The following is a 15,931-nucleotide window of genomic DNA, read 5'->3' as shown; positions in this document are numbered from 1 at the left end:
TTGAGCTGACCGGCAAGAGTGGAGGTGAACCGGGTGCTGCGTCGCGCTCAAGCGGCGGTGGGAAAACAACGTCGTATCGTTGACTCTGAAAGTTATCCATAGCAGATTTGATCGCCAGTAACGCATGGCGATCATAAATCCGAAGGGAGATGACACCGGACAAAACTGTAGCAAGAACACTTGCATAACATATAAAGTAAACAAACACACGGACGGAGGCAGCGGCACAGCCAAACACAGGCGCCATCTTGCCTCCTCCATCTCTACTTCATAAATAAATTAAGCTAAGTATATTAAAAAGAAGTTATCATTTACTTTGCGTTGAAAGCCTTTAGGAGCCTTGAAGGCAATCAGAAGTCCATCTATTTGTCAGATTTACCTGGAGCTAATTATATGGATATTTCTGTTGATCTTGTAATTTGTTGGGGATACTTTGAAGTCTTTTGAAAACATGTTAGGATCACTGAGAGAATATACGAGGACAAAAAACTAGGAGAAAGTTAAAAACAGGAAAACAAAGCTCATCAATTAACATAAGATACAACTTGCCAAGACAAGAGCCTTTCTGGCAGTACTAAGCTTTATCACATTCTACCTCTAATCTCTTGCCTTAGGCCTTTCTGCAAGCAGCATCCCCTCAACCCAAACTGTGTTTCTGTTGCAGGCACCTTTCCAAGGCAATCTACACAGGCAGTTTCATTTTAAGATATTGAGCAAGTGTTAAATGGCCCAGGGCACCAAGTAGAGTGTTCACAACATGCATACGCCAAATGGAACAGATGTCTGAATCAGCACAAACCTGGCAAAGAGGAGGAAATTTCTGGATGTTATGGACTTAAACTAGTATTGACAAAAAGTCAATCAAGTTAAAGCAACATTAAATCTAATTACAGTCTGTAAAGCATATTTATGCACGAAGACTTCTGGGGTGAATCTGTTTATTGAGTTTCTCCTATCCGTTTAATATTAAACAGCACATTTTATGTAATCATTTTTATGTAGGTACAGAAGGGTTGGGAAGTAGCTTAACCGGTCATTGATTATAGCAACAGAAATCTTTTATTGGTCTATAATGTGTACAGTTCTTAGTATTATCTTAACATAACAGAAGGGAATTTGTGAGGAATTCAGGCCCCAGTGAAACAGGCTTAGGGATTGGTTGGCAACCCCTTGGCAACCTTCAGCCACTATGGAAAAATGTGTATCACTCAACCGGTTGACAAGTGGTTGCTTGAGGTTGGTGGTAGATGCTGTAAAATCAACTGCTAAGGCTCTCGTCACGCAGGCCAAGAGACCATTAGGAAACCACTCAGCAAACTCGTGTCAATAAATTTGTATTCTCCAACCAGTTGGTGAATGGTTGCTATAGATTGCTAGCAGATGCTAGGTGAAACTGGGTGCAAAGAGGGATACAGCCTGTGACTTTCATGCAGGTGACAGTGGTAATCTGCTAGAGATGAAAACAATCACAAGGAGATTTTTGGTGTAGCTCCTTTTGGCGCCAGCAACCACTCACAAACGAGTCGACGAATATATATTTTTCCCTAGCGACAAGAGGTTGGCGAGGAGTTCCCTGAAGGTTTCCAGGTGTGTTTGACTGAGGCTTTAGCAATCAAACTTTATAAGTTTTATATTGACTAAGTTAAGGCAGATCCACACACACACTTTCAGTAACTGGCAAACCCTGGTGGATATATATATATATATATATATATATATATATATATATACATTCTACCAATGACCTAACCCTAACCTACAATATATTTCATATTTAAATGGTTATCTGTTTGAAATGTCTTCAAACTCTTGAGGAAGCTCTATGTTTTTGAGCGATTTCACTGATCCTGTTCAGTGCACTAAAAAGTATTGCTCTATGATGTTTTATGACTTTGATCTATAGCTGGTACAAATTTCAACAGCATTAACAAAAATTTACGTCCTTAAAAAAGCCTCTGATATATTGCATCACCTTCTGAAGAAATCAGTGTGTCAGCAATGGGTAGCAAACATTTTTCCTCTGGTGGAGTTAAAATAGTGGTTATGACTTTTTACCTTAAAGTTAGTGCACTGAGATGATTTCTCCCATGAAATAAACCCAAACCTGCTCATCAGACTGAAAAGGATATGAAACATCAAGGCCAGTGCTGTGGAATCAAAGCCCCGTAGCATAATGCTGATCATTTTAAACAAAACCAAGGCTACAGTCTCACCACAGTCGCCCTGACTGTGGGAAAGACGCTTTGATGTCAAAGCTGATCTGTATTATTGGTTGGTAACAATGTTTACTTAGCTTTGTAGATGCAGAGTCGTGGTAATGCAAGAAACAACAAAAGTTGGAACTGCCAGCATGTCATGAGTCATAAGTGAGATTTATACAATGATGCACTTTGTGAATTTCACTCTTTTGTATACTTTAAGGAAATGATCACAACATTGCAGATAAAAGAAAAAAAAACTACATTGAGAGAAATTTTCCACTGGCTCTAATGTTGATATTATTTTCCTGAAAGCTTTCTGATGGTATAAAATGTCTTATCAAATCAGGCCACGGGCAACCAAACTGAGAAAAATAACCAGAGGAAACAATGCTAAGAATTATACAGTATCATTATAACTGTGTGAAAGTCAACAACAAAACAAAGTTACACATATGCAAATTATAGTTTTATATTTAAATACCTGTTTTTAGACTGTGTGCAATGCACACCGGAACTTTCTGAGATTTCTACTAACTTGTAGAAAGTACTTCTATCTTTTGTGCCCACAGTGCAAGAACTACGTTCAATGACAGCTCTTAGAATGGGCTTGTTTAGTATAGCTGTTGTTCCACCACAAGAGGAACCTTTTCCGCTCATTTTTGTGTATAGAGGGTGTCAAATCAAGTAGAATTTATTTTATAGTACTTACACAGAAACCAAACTTTAATATTCCATTTTTTAAGGTCAAGTATTACAGAGATGGCAAAAGTACATACATTCTTTACTTAAGTAGAAGTCCAGACACTGTGTTTAAAAAATACTCCAGTAAATGTTAAAGTACTAAAGCAACTTCTTACTCGAGTAAAAGTGAAAAAGTACAGCCTTTGTAATGCATTGGCGGACAGCTCTGCCATGCATTGTGTAAAGTTAAATGAACCTTACTATTAGTACGAGAAGATAAATGTTATTCCTTTCTAAATTCTAGTTCTAATAAATGTACTCAGCTTGAATCTGTTGTGAAGAACACAAGCAGTGAAAGAGAATTTCAAAAAAATAACTACTATCTGTTGCCTTCATTGTAGAGGGTGAGTATAACGGCACATTTAATCAATCTGAGATATCTCAGTATAAGAAAAAGAAGTGCAATTTCAATAGTAAGTCTCAGTTTTCTCTACATGATAAAGAAATGCTGTGTAGTTAATGAGAGAAATCTGTCAGCACAACACTCTGAGTTTAAATTTAAGAAATTACTGTGTAAAATGATGTAAAATCTTCTAGTAGCCTCCTGCCCGAACCGTCCTGGAATTATAAAGCAGAACGTTTTTGTTAATCCACAGAAAATGTTGCATTTTTAATATACTGTATACTGTGGACCTTTAGTAGTGAAAAAACAGGCACCTTAATTGTTTATCATTTAATTGTATATCTTGTACTTCATTACTTTGGTGCAGTGTGAATGGGCATGGTCGAGCTCTTTGTTAGTAGGGCAAGCTGTAAAATACAAGAAAATACGATTAAAAGTCTAAAATCTTTGCCTCCCTAACATTTTCCAAAGACGTCCAGTGAGTCTGACTGGAGTCTTTGCTGCTCCGATTCAGGGTCCCGGGCCTTCTGTTTGACACCCCTGGTTCATACAACCTTTGTACCAAACGTATAAAGGTTGAATTCAGTGAATGAATCTAATCTTCATAAGCTTAAATGCAAATTAATCTCTGCTACATAACTGAGTACAGACCATAAGCACCACAGCCATTGTGCACCAGTCCAACACACTGTTCTTCACTCTAAATCCATCACAGTGCAGAAAACTAACCTTTTTATCCTGCTAGAAACTCCAGTATTTTCATGCAACATTTGAATTAAAGAAATTAAGTATAACTTATGTTTGTTTTGCAGACGTTTTACAATATTAAATTACAAAATTTATGAAAAGACATATACAGATCCAATATGTGATTAGAAATGAGGACATCTTTTTCTGTCTGTAAAGTTAGTGTTCACTCTTTTCTCTCCGTGGGAAATACTGTAACTTTAGCTAGCGGACACAGTGTGTGACACACAAAACACACCTTGCACCTGTACCAGGTCCAGTGTGTATTTACTGTAAGAACGCAAATAATTACTATAGATCATGCCAGTTCAAAAGTCCCTTCAACCTTCAAAGGTTGCATAAAGAGTGATTGTATAGGGTGAAAAAAACCCTACTACCTCTTTATCTGTGATTTTCAAGACTGAGTATATCATAATGTTCATTTGGTTAATCATTTTGTAAATTTGTCCCAGTGTAGAGTCAAATAGACAATAGAGCAGTAATGCAATCTTGAGACTGATGAACTTGCTACCATATATGTGTCCCCCAGTTTGTCAGTCACTTCAAAGTCCCAAGATGGCAGAGGCCAAAATGCTTAGCTTTTCGGATCAAGAGTGCTGTGTCTGTCTTTCAACTTTTTCAAGAGTTGCCAAGTGTTTCACATTGTGACATTGCTATAAACTCAATGGGGTCTTTGTTGTGTAGCTGTAGTTGAGAATTCTTAGAGTTACAGTTCAATAACGTCAGTGTTTCCTTGCTCGTTGTTTTGAGGCTGTTATCTCGTCTGTCATTTATAGTTTAGGTCAGACAGAGTAAAAATATCAATAAACCTAAAAAGTAGAGGAGATGCATGGACAATGTTTGGGTCAGGTGTGTATATAAGATAAAAAAAAAAGAAAGAAAAAAACAGATGGGTAATCCAGCAATATTGTACACATGTATTATTTTACACTCAGTACAATATCTGTCATTTTTCTGCAGTAAAAAAGAAAATGTGTGGAGTGTAGAATAGATGTTTTTCCCTCTCCATCTTTGCTCGAGTGTGTGCGGCTGTCTCCAGCAGGGAGCATGACAGATAGTGATGGTGATTGGGCAGAGCTCGGACCAATCGAGCGTGGCTGTGTGCAGTTAATTGAATTCATGAGCGAATACTGCTTGTCCTGTCGACTGTCCAGTGGGAAACCCAGCTGCATCCATCTTGAGTATTGCAGCCACTGTAAATCTCCATAAATATCGTTAAATTTTGCCTTTAATGGGGTGGCAAGATAGTTGCACCACCCGTGCTCGGGCTCCTTTAGATTTTTGTCCCCTGTGACAGAGGACAGGCCACCATTATGGCACTTAAGATGGAAGATTGCGAAGTAATGAATGACCAAAATCGGATAAATGACTTCTAACTACTGCTGAATCATCTGCTAGACTCAATCAAGTCTGCAAAGATATTGTTTCTGTTGTGTTTCCTTTTCTGCTTATTGGCATTCTATCCACACAAAGCACAAGCAGATCTCAAGCCAGGCGGTTCTTCAGACTGGTTTTGTTGTTGTTGTTGTTTTAGAGCACACAGAGGGATTTTACGATGTGACTGACGTGCTTGCTCATCTGTAGGAAAACAAAAACCATATTAATTTCTGGATGAGTCTACCCTCTCTATGACTCCAGATTGTGTTTTTGCAGCTTGTCTTCAACAAGGATGCGTCTGTTTGTATTCAAATCTACAAGCGATATCCACCAAACCATGTCAGAAGTTTTATTCAAATGGCAAGACAAACTGGTTTGCAAGATCTTTTGATATCTCGCCGAGTGTAATGTCTCTATCAGTGGAATCTAAACGCGATATCTTTACTGGGGTTATGCAAAAACACTAAAATGTTAAGTACTATTGTTGAATTGATTTCAGCTAAGCTCACTGGTGCTTCAGTTTCTGCCATGAGGGAAATGCTTGAACCAGAAAACCCATCCTAAGCCATTGTTTGGCTTTGGCACGAGCCAATGCAAATAAATGTTTTCTCTGACTTTAAAACTTTGTCTAAGTATTATTCTTCTCATCTTTTGGTTGGCCTGAGATGTTTGTGTATTCATTTGTTTACACATTATTAATCAAGTTCTATATTTTTCATTTTCATGAAATTTTTGCTACATTCAGTCTACATTTGTCGGGAGACAAACAGCACATTCAAACAATGTTTAAAACATTAAAATAAATAAATAAAAATTGCACATTTTTGCAGTCAGTGACCTCAACAGGTTTTTAGGAAGCTGCATTTAAGACACGTTTGGACATCTAAGTCATTTTTTCAAAATTTGTGCTCTAAATTTTGCTTTTGATCTTGTAGATGAAGCCTCTTCGATTTTCATCCTGTAAGCAGATGGCACGAATAAAAGGTTGTTTTTTTAAAAGAAATAGAATAACTTGGCTTATAATTAGATGAAAAACACGAAACGCTAAACTCCACCGAGCACACGTCTGAACTCAAACATGCTCAACTGGCAGTGAAATGCACGAAAACCATATTTAACTTAAAAGCTGCTCTTTTTTCCCATTTTTAATTAAATTGAAATTAATTTAATTCCGTTTAGCACTCAGATCCAAAGTATTGCAGAGCTGTTATCAAAAAGGTTTTAATGAGACTTTACACTGGCATACAAAAACAAAATATTGTTCCCCCTGTTTACTATGTCCTCAGAGGATACAGAAAGTCTTCCAGGATATCCAACAAGTCACGTAGCAGTAATTAAATAATAGTGACACACTGAGGCCTGCACACTCTCTCTGGAAGCAGCTTTTAACTATGATGGACTAGTGAAGTGACTCCCGCTGCCTATTGATTGTACTTTCTAAATGACTCTTGTCTAGTTACTTGTTAATTGTTCACCAGTCATCCATTAACAGTTGTTAACAGTCAGCTGTGATAACCTGAATGCTTTAGATTGTGAAGAATGGGTTCAGCACACTCCCCTTACACAAAAGCACCATAGCTGAGAAGTAATATAACAGCAAGGTGTTCTCTCAGGGTCTCTGCTGTTTCTAGATACCAGTGTCAGTACAATCCTCCGACTCTGACTCTGAAATCTAGTAGACCTTGAAAAAAGTCAGTGATGCCGCTAGCATTATTTTGGAAAGAAAAGTTGCACATTTATGTTCACTGAAAATATAATGTGCAGATGTAAAAAAGCAAAGGCTGAATTGCCTCGAGACGATGAGTCTGTCTTGAGAATATTTGTGTAATTTTATAGAAACTTATCCCATAGCTTTTTTCCCCCCTCCTGTGACAGAAATCCAGCATCTTTGTTGAACTCCGAAATGGTTTGCTTTGTCACTGGATAAAAGTGAATATCCCTTTAGGACCCGCTGTGACGGCGGCGTGTTTTTCCTTTCAGAGCCGTATGCGATTTAAGAAAGTTTTATATGCTTACATTTCAAAAACGTCGTAGTTGAGAGGCTTGCGAATGTTGCACCCAGCCTTAAAGGGATTTGCACTTGTTGCAATCAGACTTAAGGGATTTAATTTCTTTTTGTTTTTGCTACAATACTGTGCCAGAGTCCCAAGACTCCCCCTGTTTCTTTATATTTTCATAGGACTATGGGAAACAGGTGCATCAATTTATTGAAATGTCCAAACATATATGAAAATACAGCATATACACATACAATAGAGTTTGTACAGTTTTAGTGAGTTTTAAGGTCAATATTTGGTATGAAGACCTTTATTCTTCAACACAGCCTGAAGTCTCTGAGGTAGTTTTCTTGTAATTTATTTAAATAGACCACAGGAAGAGTTCTCCGGGCTTATTGAAGGCCATTCGAAGCTTCCTTTTGGATGTTGGCAGCCTTCAGATGATCCCACACTGCTTCAATAATGTTGAGGTCTGGGCTTGAGGAGGTCAATTCATAATTGATAGTGTTACTTTGTGTGTTTTTCTATCTAGGTATGCTTTTACTGCACTGGCAGTGGGTAAGGGATCATTATACTGAAAAATGAAGCCACTACCAATCTGCCAATTTGCCAAATGTTATTACATGGTGGATCAAAATCTGACTGTACTTTTCTGCACTTAGAATTCTAATTTCAATTTCAAGATTCCCAACATCACTGGCTGAAATTCCGCCCCAAACCATCACAGCACCTTCACCATGTTTTATAGATGGCTGATCACTCCTTAAGACTTATTGGCATAGATTTTCAATCCAGTTCTTGTGTAATTTGGCCTTTTCTCCTGTTTCCCCTTCTTGATAACCACCCTTCTATTGAGACCATTACTGATGAGGCTTCAGCGAATGTTAGATGGATCAATTGAAGGTCCAGATGCATCTCTTAGGTCCTGTGTAGTGTTTTCGGCCTCTCCAGTTTTTTTTAATTGTTTTGTACATTCTGCACATTGTAAACACAATGCTGGCTTTTTTTATGAATGATGATTCATAGGTCAGTGTGTCCAATTACTTTTTTTTTAATTAACTTTTAGAAAATACATTCTTAATAAATGACCAGCACACAGAATAGTAAGGCTTGAACCTGACAATTATTTTCTGCTATCTGGATATCCCGACTCCACTGCAAGCCCTGAAATACTGGCTTATTGACCATTTAGCCTCTGGGGTCAGACGCTAGATCATCAGACAGTAGCTGGTGGCTTCCCGAATTATGAGATCAACCGTCTTAAACCCACTTGTGGATTTTCAGTTAAAAACGCTGCATTGCGGTACTAATTGTTAACCATTTACCACCTTGATTCCTGGATTTCTGTATGTTTTGTCACTTACCAGCAGCAGCTGTGCCCTCTCCAGTCACCTCTCCAGTCACCTCTCCAGCTTTTTGCCATCCATACATCATTCCCCTTTCAAAGCAAAGCCAGCCCCATGAGCACAAGGATAACAAAACTCACTTACTTCCACAGGCAATTCATCCCTCACTGACCCACTTGTTTTCACAATCTGACAAGTGTGATTTAAGAACTGCGGTAGGCCAGAAGTGCAGCAGCCACATCTGGCTGCTCTTACCTGCTTCAGGAGCTTAAAGTTAGTGACACTGCCACTTTGATACTTTTTACTCCACTGTCATCAAACTAAGATAAATCGATGAATTTACATACATCGCCCGAAGGCTTCAATGTACTCTTGGTAACTTTTTTTCCCTTTCTTGATAAATCGCTCAGCTTGCGGTGTCAACATTATACAGAAAGGAAGCCACTGAGCACAAGCAATGCATAATACATGTGTTGAGCATGACTGAATACACATAGCAAAACCACATTTATACCCCCACACTGGGCGCTAGGCAAACAAGACTTCGCCTCCCCTCATTTGAATAAAATACTGTATTTGCCTTTTTCTCCGTTCCTCTGTGAATTTCACATGTTAGCGAGTCTGCAGCTTCGTGTGTGCAAGCATGTGCTCCATCCAAAAAACTAAACAAAGCACAGGAATGCACTTCACAAACACTGACTTAAGCAGACTCGTTATCAGTCATTTAATCAGGCCAGGCTTTAAAGGGGTTTGAACTGGATTACTCACTGACATGTTAATGTGACTTTCTTACCACAATGGTGTGCTGTGGGAGGTCTCTGACTAATGTGTTTTGTCCAATAAAAATGGCACCCTCTCTTTCTAAGCCAAAGACTTCACTGTGCCAGTTTCCTGCTGGGCCTTAAGTTTTTCTCCACCACAATGTGGGAGAAAAAAAAAGAGGTGAGAATACGCCATAAGTGTGAAATGTTGGGCCTCTGCTGCACACTAAGTAGACAGTAATTCCTGTGCAACTAATTAGATGTTTGCTTATCCAAATGTTATCTGAGACATATTCAATCTATTACCACATCTTTACGTTCTTTATGTCAACACCTGCATCCACTTATAGTAATTATGTTTCTTTATTAGCCTTTATTGGTAAGGTGCACTGAAAGAACTGAAAGCAAGAAGTACATTAAAATATAATACTAATATTGTGGATGAATGAGCTTTAGCATTTTTCTTGCTGTTTGCTTTGTTTCCTTTTGACATACATATTGACTTGTGGCTTTCACTGGTTTAAGCCAGTGATATATTAAAACAATGCACTCACCAGTGCTGCGCAGTTACCTGCCTATACTTATCTGTGATGCTAGATGACACAAAGTAATTAAACTATAAAGATAATCTAAAGACTTAATGCCCTGGATCACCTCTAACTTGCTCCTCACTTCAGATGAAAATCCCGCATTGCATTAGTTATGGCTGGCCACAAAGTGAAGTTCAGACAGGTCAATACTAGTCCACATCAACTGACAACCCAGCTGATGCCCTTCTACACTTCCAATTGGTAAATCTCATATAAGGCTCAATATTTAGCCTCCTTTAGCTGACCCATACCTGGTGCGCATCTGCATACTGCTTTGCAACCCATCTCCACCCCAGCTCCTTCTTCTGTCCTCACTGATGCCTGCTCAGGATTTCCATATATGGGCATGGAAGGAGATGGAGGTTCCAGAAATAAGTCATATCTTTAACTATAAAGAACTGCATGCTAAAATATTCGTTAGATTATTGTGGGCCTGAATGAAACTGGCTTATTGTAATAATTGCAATGTATCTACTTACATTGACCTCCTGTAATATTATGAGCCAAGATTATGTCTTTCATCACGCATACAAAACATGTTTCTGTGACTTCTTTTAACCTATAGTGAAGTGTAGCATAAAATTGAGGAAAATCCTGTCTCAGAGTTAGTCAGTATCACCCTGAGACACTAAATCCAACTTTGAGGATGGACTGTTGCGTTTCTTTATTATCAGGGTGTCCAAAAAGCATTCTGAAAAACTGCCTTTGTTGAAGATTTCTTGCTCTTAAAAGGAATGCTTATTTTTTTCCATCTCCCTACTGTCGCTAAGTGGTTGCTTATAAGGTGTCATTTGGTTTCAGTCTGTTATGTTGGTGCGTGTTTATCATATAAATTATATAAATGTGCCTTGAGATAACCATTGTTGTCACTCGGTGCCATCTAAATAAACCTGAATCAATTCGAATAAAGAGTAAGGGATTATAAAAGTGGATTTATCCTGCAATTTAACTTGGTTTGGCATATTTTCTGTGAGCCTGTGATGCAGAAGTGGTGCCAAAGGTTTTATCATCATGTCACGCAAAACATAATGCAAAATGGAAAAACAAAAAGTTAATTCATTACAAACTTCATGATGAAATTTTGCCAGAATAGTTGTCTCAGCTACCAGCCTGTGCTGCACGCTGCCTCTCCTGCCTTGAAATCGTTATCAGACTTTAACTCCAAGTTCATCTGAGCAGAGAACAAATCTGCATATTACAGATCAAGGGCAGACTACAGTAGGCGCAGCCAGTCAGTCATGATAAGAATCACTTCCCTTTTTTTTTTCTCCATGAGAGACGTTGGAAAAAAACAAGATTCCCATCAGTGTACAGTTTTTTTGTTTTTTCTTTCCGCCTGTCTGTTTTGTTCTCTTTGCTGTGATCAGTTTCTGATTATTAAGGTGAAGGTGAGATATCACTTTTCTGATTTGCATAGATATGCAAATGCTCCTGGTTACAATTGAGTTGCTGAGACCGGTGATATCAATTGGTGCCTTTGTTATTATGTGTGTTCTCCCACTCCATGTGTATCTGCTAACTGTATCTGGGTCATGTTTTTTTTTCTTTTCTCTTTGGTGTTTGTGTTCCTTGTCTGATGGATGTGTACTGTATTCAAAGCCAGATGCTCATACTGCGTAAGCCAAGTTGATCATGATGGTGCTGGCAGTCAGCTGATGTAACACAAGGTTTACACTCAGGGGTTATATTAGCCGTTATTACTCACTGATAAACTCTTATGTAGTAACTGTATATTTATGTGAGTCAGCAAGAAAATAACATATAAATAACACATCAGTGTGAACTTAAACCTAAATCGGGAGACATTTTTCCTTGTCTCCAAAGATGAGGGGTTTTTTGTCATTTGTTGCTCTTTGCAGTGCATTCTTTTGATTCTGCTGCCAACAAGCAAAACATCTCCTAAACTCTACCTGAGCTGTGAAAATGCTTTGTTTTCACACACAGTGCCAAAGTGCTAGAGTATATCCTGCAAACCATTATGTCAATTTCTATTTCTTTCTTCTCTGTTTAGCATCCTCTCCCAGCATGAACATCACACTGGAAGGCCAGTACCACTGTAACAACGGGCCTGAGATCCCACTGGACAAACTCTGTGACTTCAGTACAGACTGCCCGCTCGGCGACGACGAAGGCAACGTGTGTCGTGAGTACACCCTACGCACGAGCCGCTGCCCTTTCTGTGTTTTTTTGGATAAAAACAGCACACGTGAAGTCGGTCAGCTGTGGTGAGCCTCCTTTAATGAAGCTGTTGCTTCCTGCCCAGCAGAGCAGCAACGGAGCGTCTTCATGAGCTTTTCCTGAAAGAGAAGCACAGGGAAAGGCCAAGAAAAAAAAGCCAGCTTGGCGAGCATTTCTCACCCTTGACATATTCTGTAGCTGTTATTTCTATCTCTTTGCACATTTGTTTTGTGCTTTTCTCGAGGCCTAGGAGGAACACTACCAAACTATGCTGACATCTCATTCACAAGTGAAGTCCCCCAGGCCTCGCTGTTTGTGTGTGTCTATGTGCGTGTGAGTCCCGAGGATCTTTTTTTAGTCCTACCTGAATGTATTTGTGTTGTTTCTGTGACTTATAACCACGCCGTTGAGATCTTTAACCCCTACATATGTTGTAGCTTGATTTCAGAGTTCTTCATCCATACTATACTGAGCAAAATTAATTTGCCCACAGTGCAGGTCAGCCTCCCATGTGGTGCTTATTAAAATGATGGCTGCTCCCTCATGTGTATAGGTTTGCTAACAATGAGAGCTGAAAGATAAGAGGGTGAAAATCCCAGCCTGGCACCGTCTCTCTTTCTACTGGAGGAGGACTTATCAGTGCTAATTGGCCTGAGGGGCTAATTCAGGGGTATAATCTCCATTTGAATACAATGTGTATGTAACATTTTGATTTCAGAAGATTTACTTGGACATTTGAGCATAAGTAACAATCAGTAAAACACAAAGCCGGTTTGTACACGTCGTAGCAATATTCCTGAATTGTGTTTTCAAGACATTAATCAGACTGGTGGCTGCACACTCGTACATCAGTAACAAACAGAGCATGGAAACTCATGTGTAATATTTGACACAAACTAATGGGTTCTGCAGAGAGAGGCTGATTGTTCTGAGTGCATTTCCGCACACCTTTTCCACTTTGTGCTTTTGTAATGCTGAGAGTGCATGAAGGCATGAAGGCCAGCTGTCATTTGCTCTGAATTAAGGTTCTGTTTCCGTCTCTGCTTTTTTAAAAGTAACAGTCTTTATCCTTTTTAATTAAGGACAAGGGCTAATTATCCATATGTTCATTCCTCAGTCTATCCTTGCACTTTTCTACTACTGTAGCTTAAGTTCTATATTTGCTCCATTTACATCACTACCACTTGTAATAATCACCCCTGCTGGCTAAATCACAGCGTTCCCTCTCTGATACGGTATTCTCTGTGATATCCACAAGTTATCGTCACTGGATTTTATCTATTTAAATCCTTCATGAGCTGTTCAAAGTTCATTAACGGGGGGAAAAGCAGAAAGAGGCAGGAGGAACAAACTTAGCATGTGTCAATCACAAAGATTCCTGACATATAAGAAAAAACAAGTCCCTGTGGCTCTTCCTCGCCATCCTACTTCAGCATCATTACACATGAACACATCCTACACTCCTTGTTAGAGAACTTCCTCTGGTTGGCCTGAGTCTGCTGAAATTCTGCAGACACCCCACTTCTTTCCAACACTAGTTTACCTGCTCATGTGTCGAAATGCTGTTAAAGCTGGATCCATGTAGGAATTCACAGTACTGATGTTTGAGACTCTGCTGCAGTATTGCCAGTGCTGATGGTTTTCTTTGCTTGTTTATCCGTGATAGCTTTGATTGCCTTTTTGGGAGTCAGTCTGCTATCAGTTGGTGACTGCATGGGGTCAAGTTTGCTATTAGATGGAGTCTGTTTGTGATGATAAACTGGCAAAAATCACTCTCTTGCTATCTACAAACAAAGAAATTTACATTAACTACTTACATTCAGAGTCCAGCCAGAATCTCATAGATCTGAAACAGAAATTCCACTACAAATATTGACATAGTTGCTGCAGGACGTAGCTCGACCACTTTGTTTTTCCATAAGAATATTTCAGCAGAATGCTACCACTTAATTTAAGTCCGCTGCTGCAAAGAGATACATTACGCTCACTGGCACAGACTGACTCTGCTAGTTTGGAACATGTTGGCAACCTTTCTGTGTTTATTAATTAAGCAGCAGTTATTTCCAGACTTTCACCAATCAGTCCGAGTCACACTGTGATTGTTTGGAGACAGGTTTCCTCCCACCAGCTGTCCGGTGCAATCACGATGCGGTAGAAAGTTGCAAAATTGAAGACAGATTTCTTTTAATTTTCTTTTCTTCTCCTAGCGTGTATGTTGATGACACCGCAAGAGAAACAACAATACTGGTTGATCGTTTAAATGGGTTCAAGACACATTCTTATGGCAGAATAATCGTAGTGAAGTGCTAGTTGTTTTTCATAAGGAATAATAATGCATTAGAGTGGGACTGTAACCATGAAAAATGGAGGTGATGCTACTAATGTGCTTGTTACGGTGTCTGTTCTCACCTAAACCCTGATGATTTTGTAAACTGTTTCAGGTCCCCTGGCTCGCCAGAAAGTGAAGTTTGCACTATGCTACCCACCTTACACCACATTTCAATCCAGAGTCTTTCACCGTAACACATCTGATCACTTATCTTGTTTCGACTTTCATTTACAGTTGCTCTAATCTGTCATTTAAGAATGAAGAGCCCAAAAGAGCTCAAAACTTTGATTTCTGAAATTTATTTATTTTTTCCTTTGCCTGTGCTGCACCTCTCTAACAGCAAATCAACCTGACAATATTTTCCTTAATGCTGCCGACGGGCAAACAAAGAAACGGCAACTACACACAGAAGCCCCACCTCCTTTGGCAGAGGTAGAAAAATAAAGGCACAAAAATTTATTTTTGTAGGGTGCTTAGCGAGTCATCTGTTGCTACAAAGAACCATCTGCCAGAAAGTTAATTGGCAAACTGGTTCAAAACCATACCAATATAATGTGAAAGTTAAAAGAATTTGGTGATCAAATGTATCAGAAACAGCCCTCTGATCAAGTAACTAAAAACATTTGCTGGCCTCTAGACATATCATATTCATCTCAGTCAGGCTGTCGAGACTCAAAAGCCAGATTGAAACTCAAGTTAAGTGTGGGGTTTTTTTTATGACTTTCTCTACAACTGTCCTGAAAATAGAAGATTGGAGTCAGTATTCAACCATTGCTGATATATTAGACAACCTTATATATAGATAGATAGATAGATAGATAGATAGATAGATAGATAGATAGATAGATAGATAGATAGATAGATAGATAGATATAAAGAGGCTTAACCCTAAATGCTTGGTTAACAGTAGTTGAGGTTTCATTAATGGACATTAAATCAAAATGTTGTAGCCTGTAATAATTCGATGAAGCCCACAAAGTCAGATAAGGAGCAACGGGTTACCTTCATAATTTGCTCACGGGCATATGCAGAGGCTCCGTGTAATGGAGAGAAGTCAAGTAATCAAGTTTTAGTTTCACCTCAGAGGAATAAGATGAAATTCTCGCTGCTCGTACTCACAGACATCTTTGCTTCACATACTGAAGGACACAGGAAGATTTTATTTGTGCTTCTTTTTGTGCGGCATTTTTAGCACCAACCAGGTCAAAACTCCTTCACATGGCGATGTGTCTGTAGTGATTAGCTGCTTTAAAAGCACTCCACTTGCTTTTGTTGCAATATTACAAAAAAAAACCCTGACAAGTGTCCCAAAAAACATCAG

At 38.9% G+C, this 15,931-nt stretch overlaps 1 protein-coding gene across 4 annotated transcripts in view; it reads left to right on the top strand.

Moving 5' to 3' along the window:
- alk (ALK receptor tyrosine kinase) overlaps positions 1 to 15,931 on the top strand; it is a 419,315-nt gene that overhangs the window by 337,723 nt on the left and 65,661 nt on the right. For all 4 annotated transcript variants that reach the window (XM_084914796.1, XM_084914794.1, XM_084914793.1 and 1 more), the window contains exon 6: positions 12,115 to 12,246. In XM_084914796.1, the coding sequence (XP_084770922.1) occupies positions 12,115 to 12,246 (132 nt within the window). The remainder of the gene's footprint in view (positions 1 to 12,114; positions 12,247 to 15,931) is intronic.

The sequence above is a fragment of the Perissodus microlepis genome, chromosome 19 (assembly GCF_051167445.1).
Source record: "Perissodus microlepis isolate ML-2025 ecotype Zambia chromosome 19, ASM5116744v1, whole genome shotgun sequence".
In the NCBI taxonomy this organism is placed as follows: domain Eukaryota; kingdom Metazoa; phylum Chordata; class Actinopteri; order Cichliformes; family Cichlidae; genus Perissodus; species Perissodus microlepis.
The sequence above is the reverse complement of the archived record's forward strand: the minus strand, read 5'-3'. Positions and strand labels throughout refer to the sequence as shown.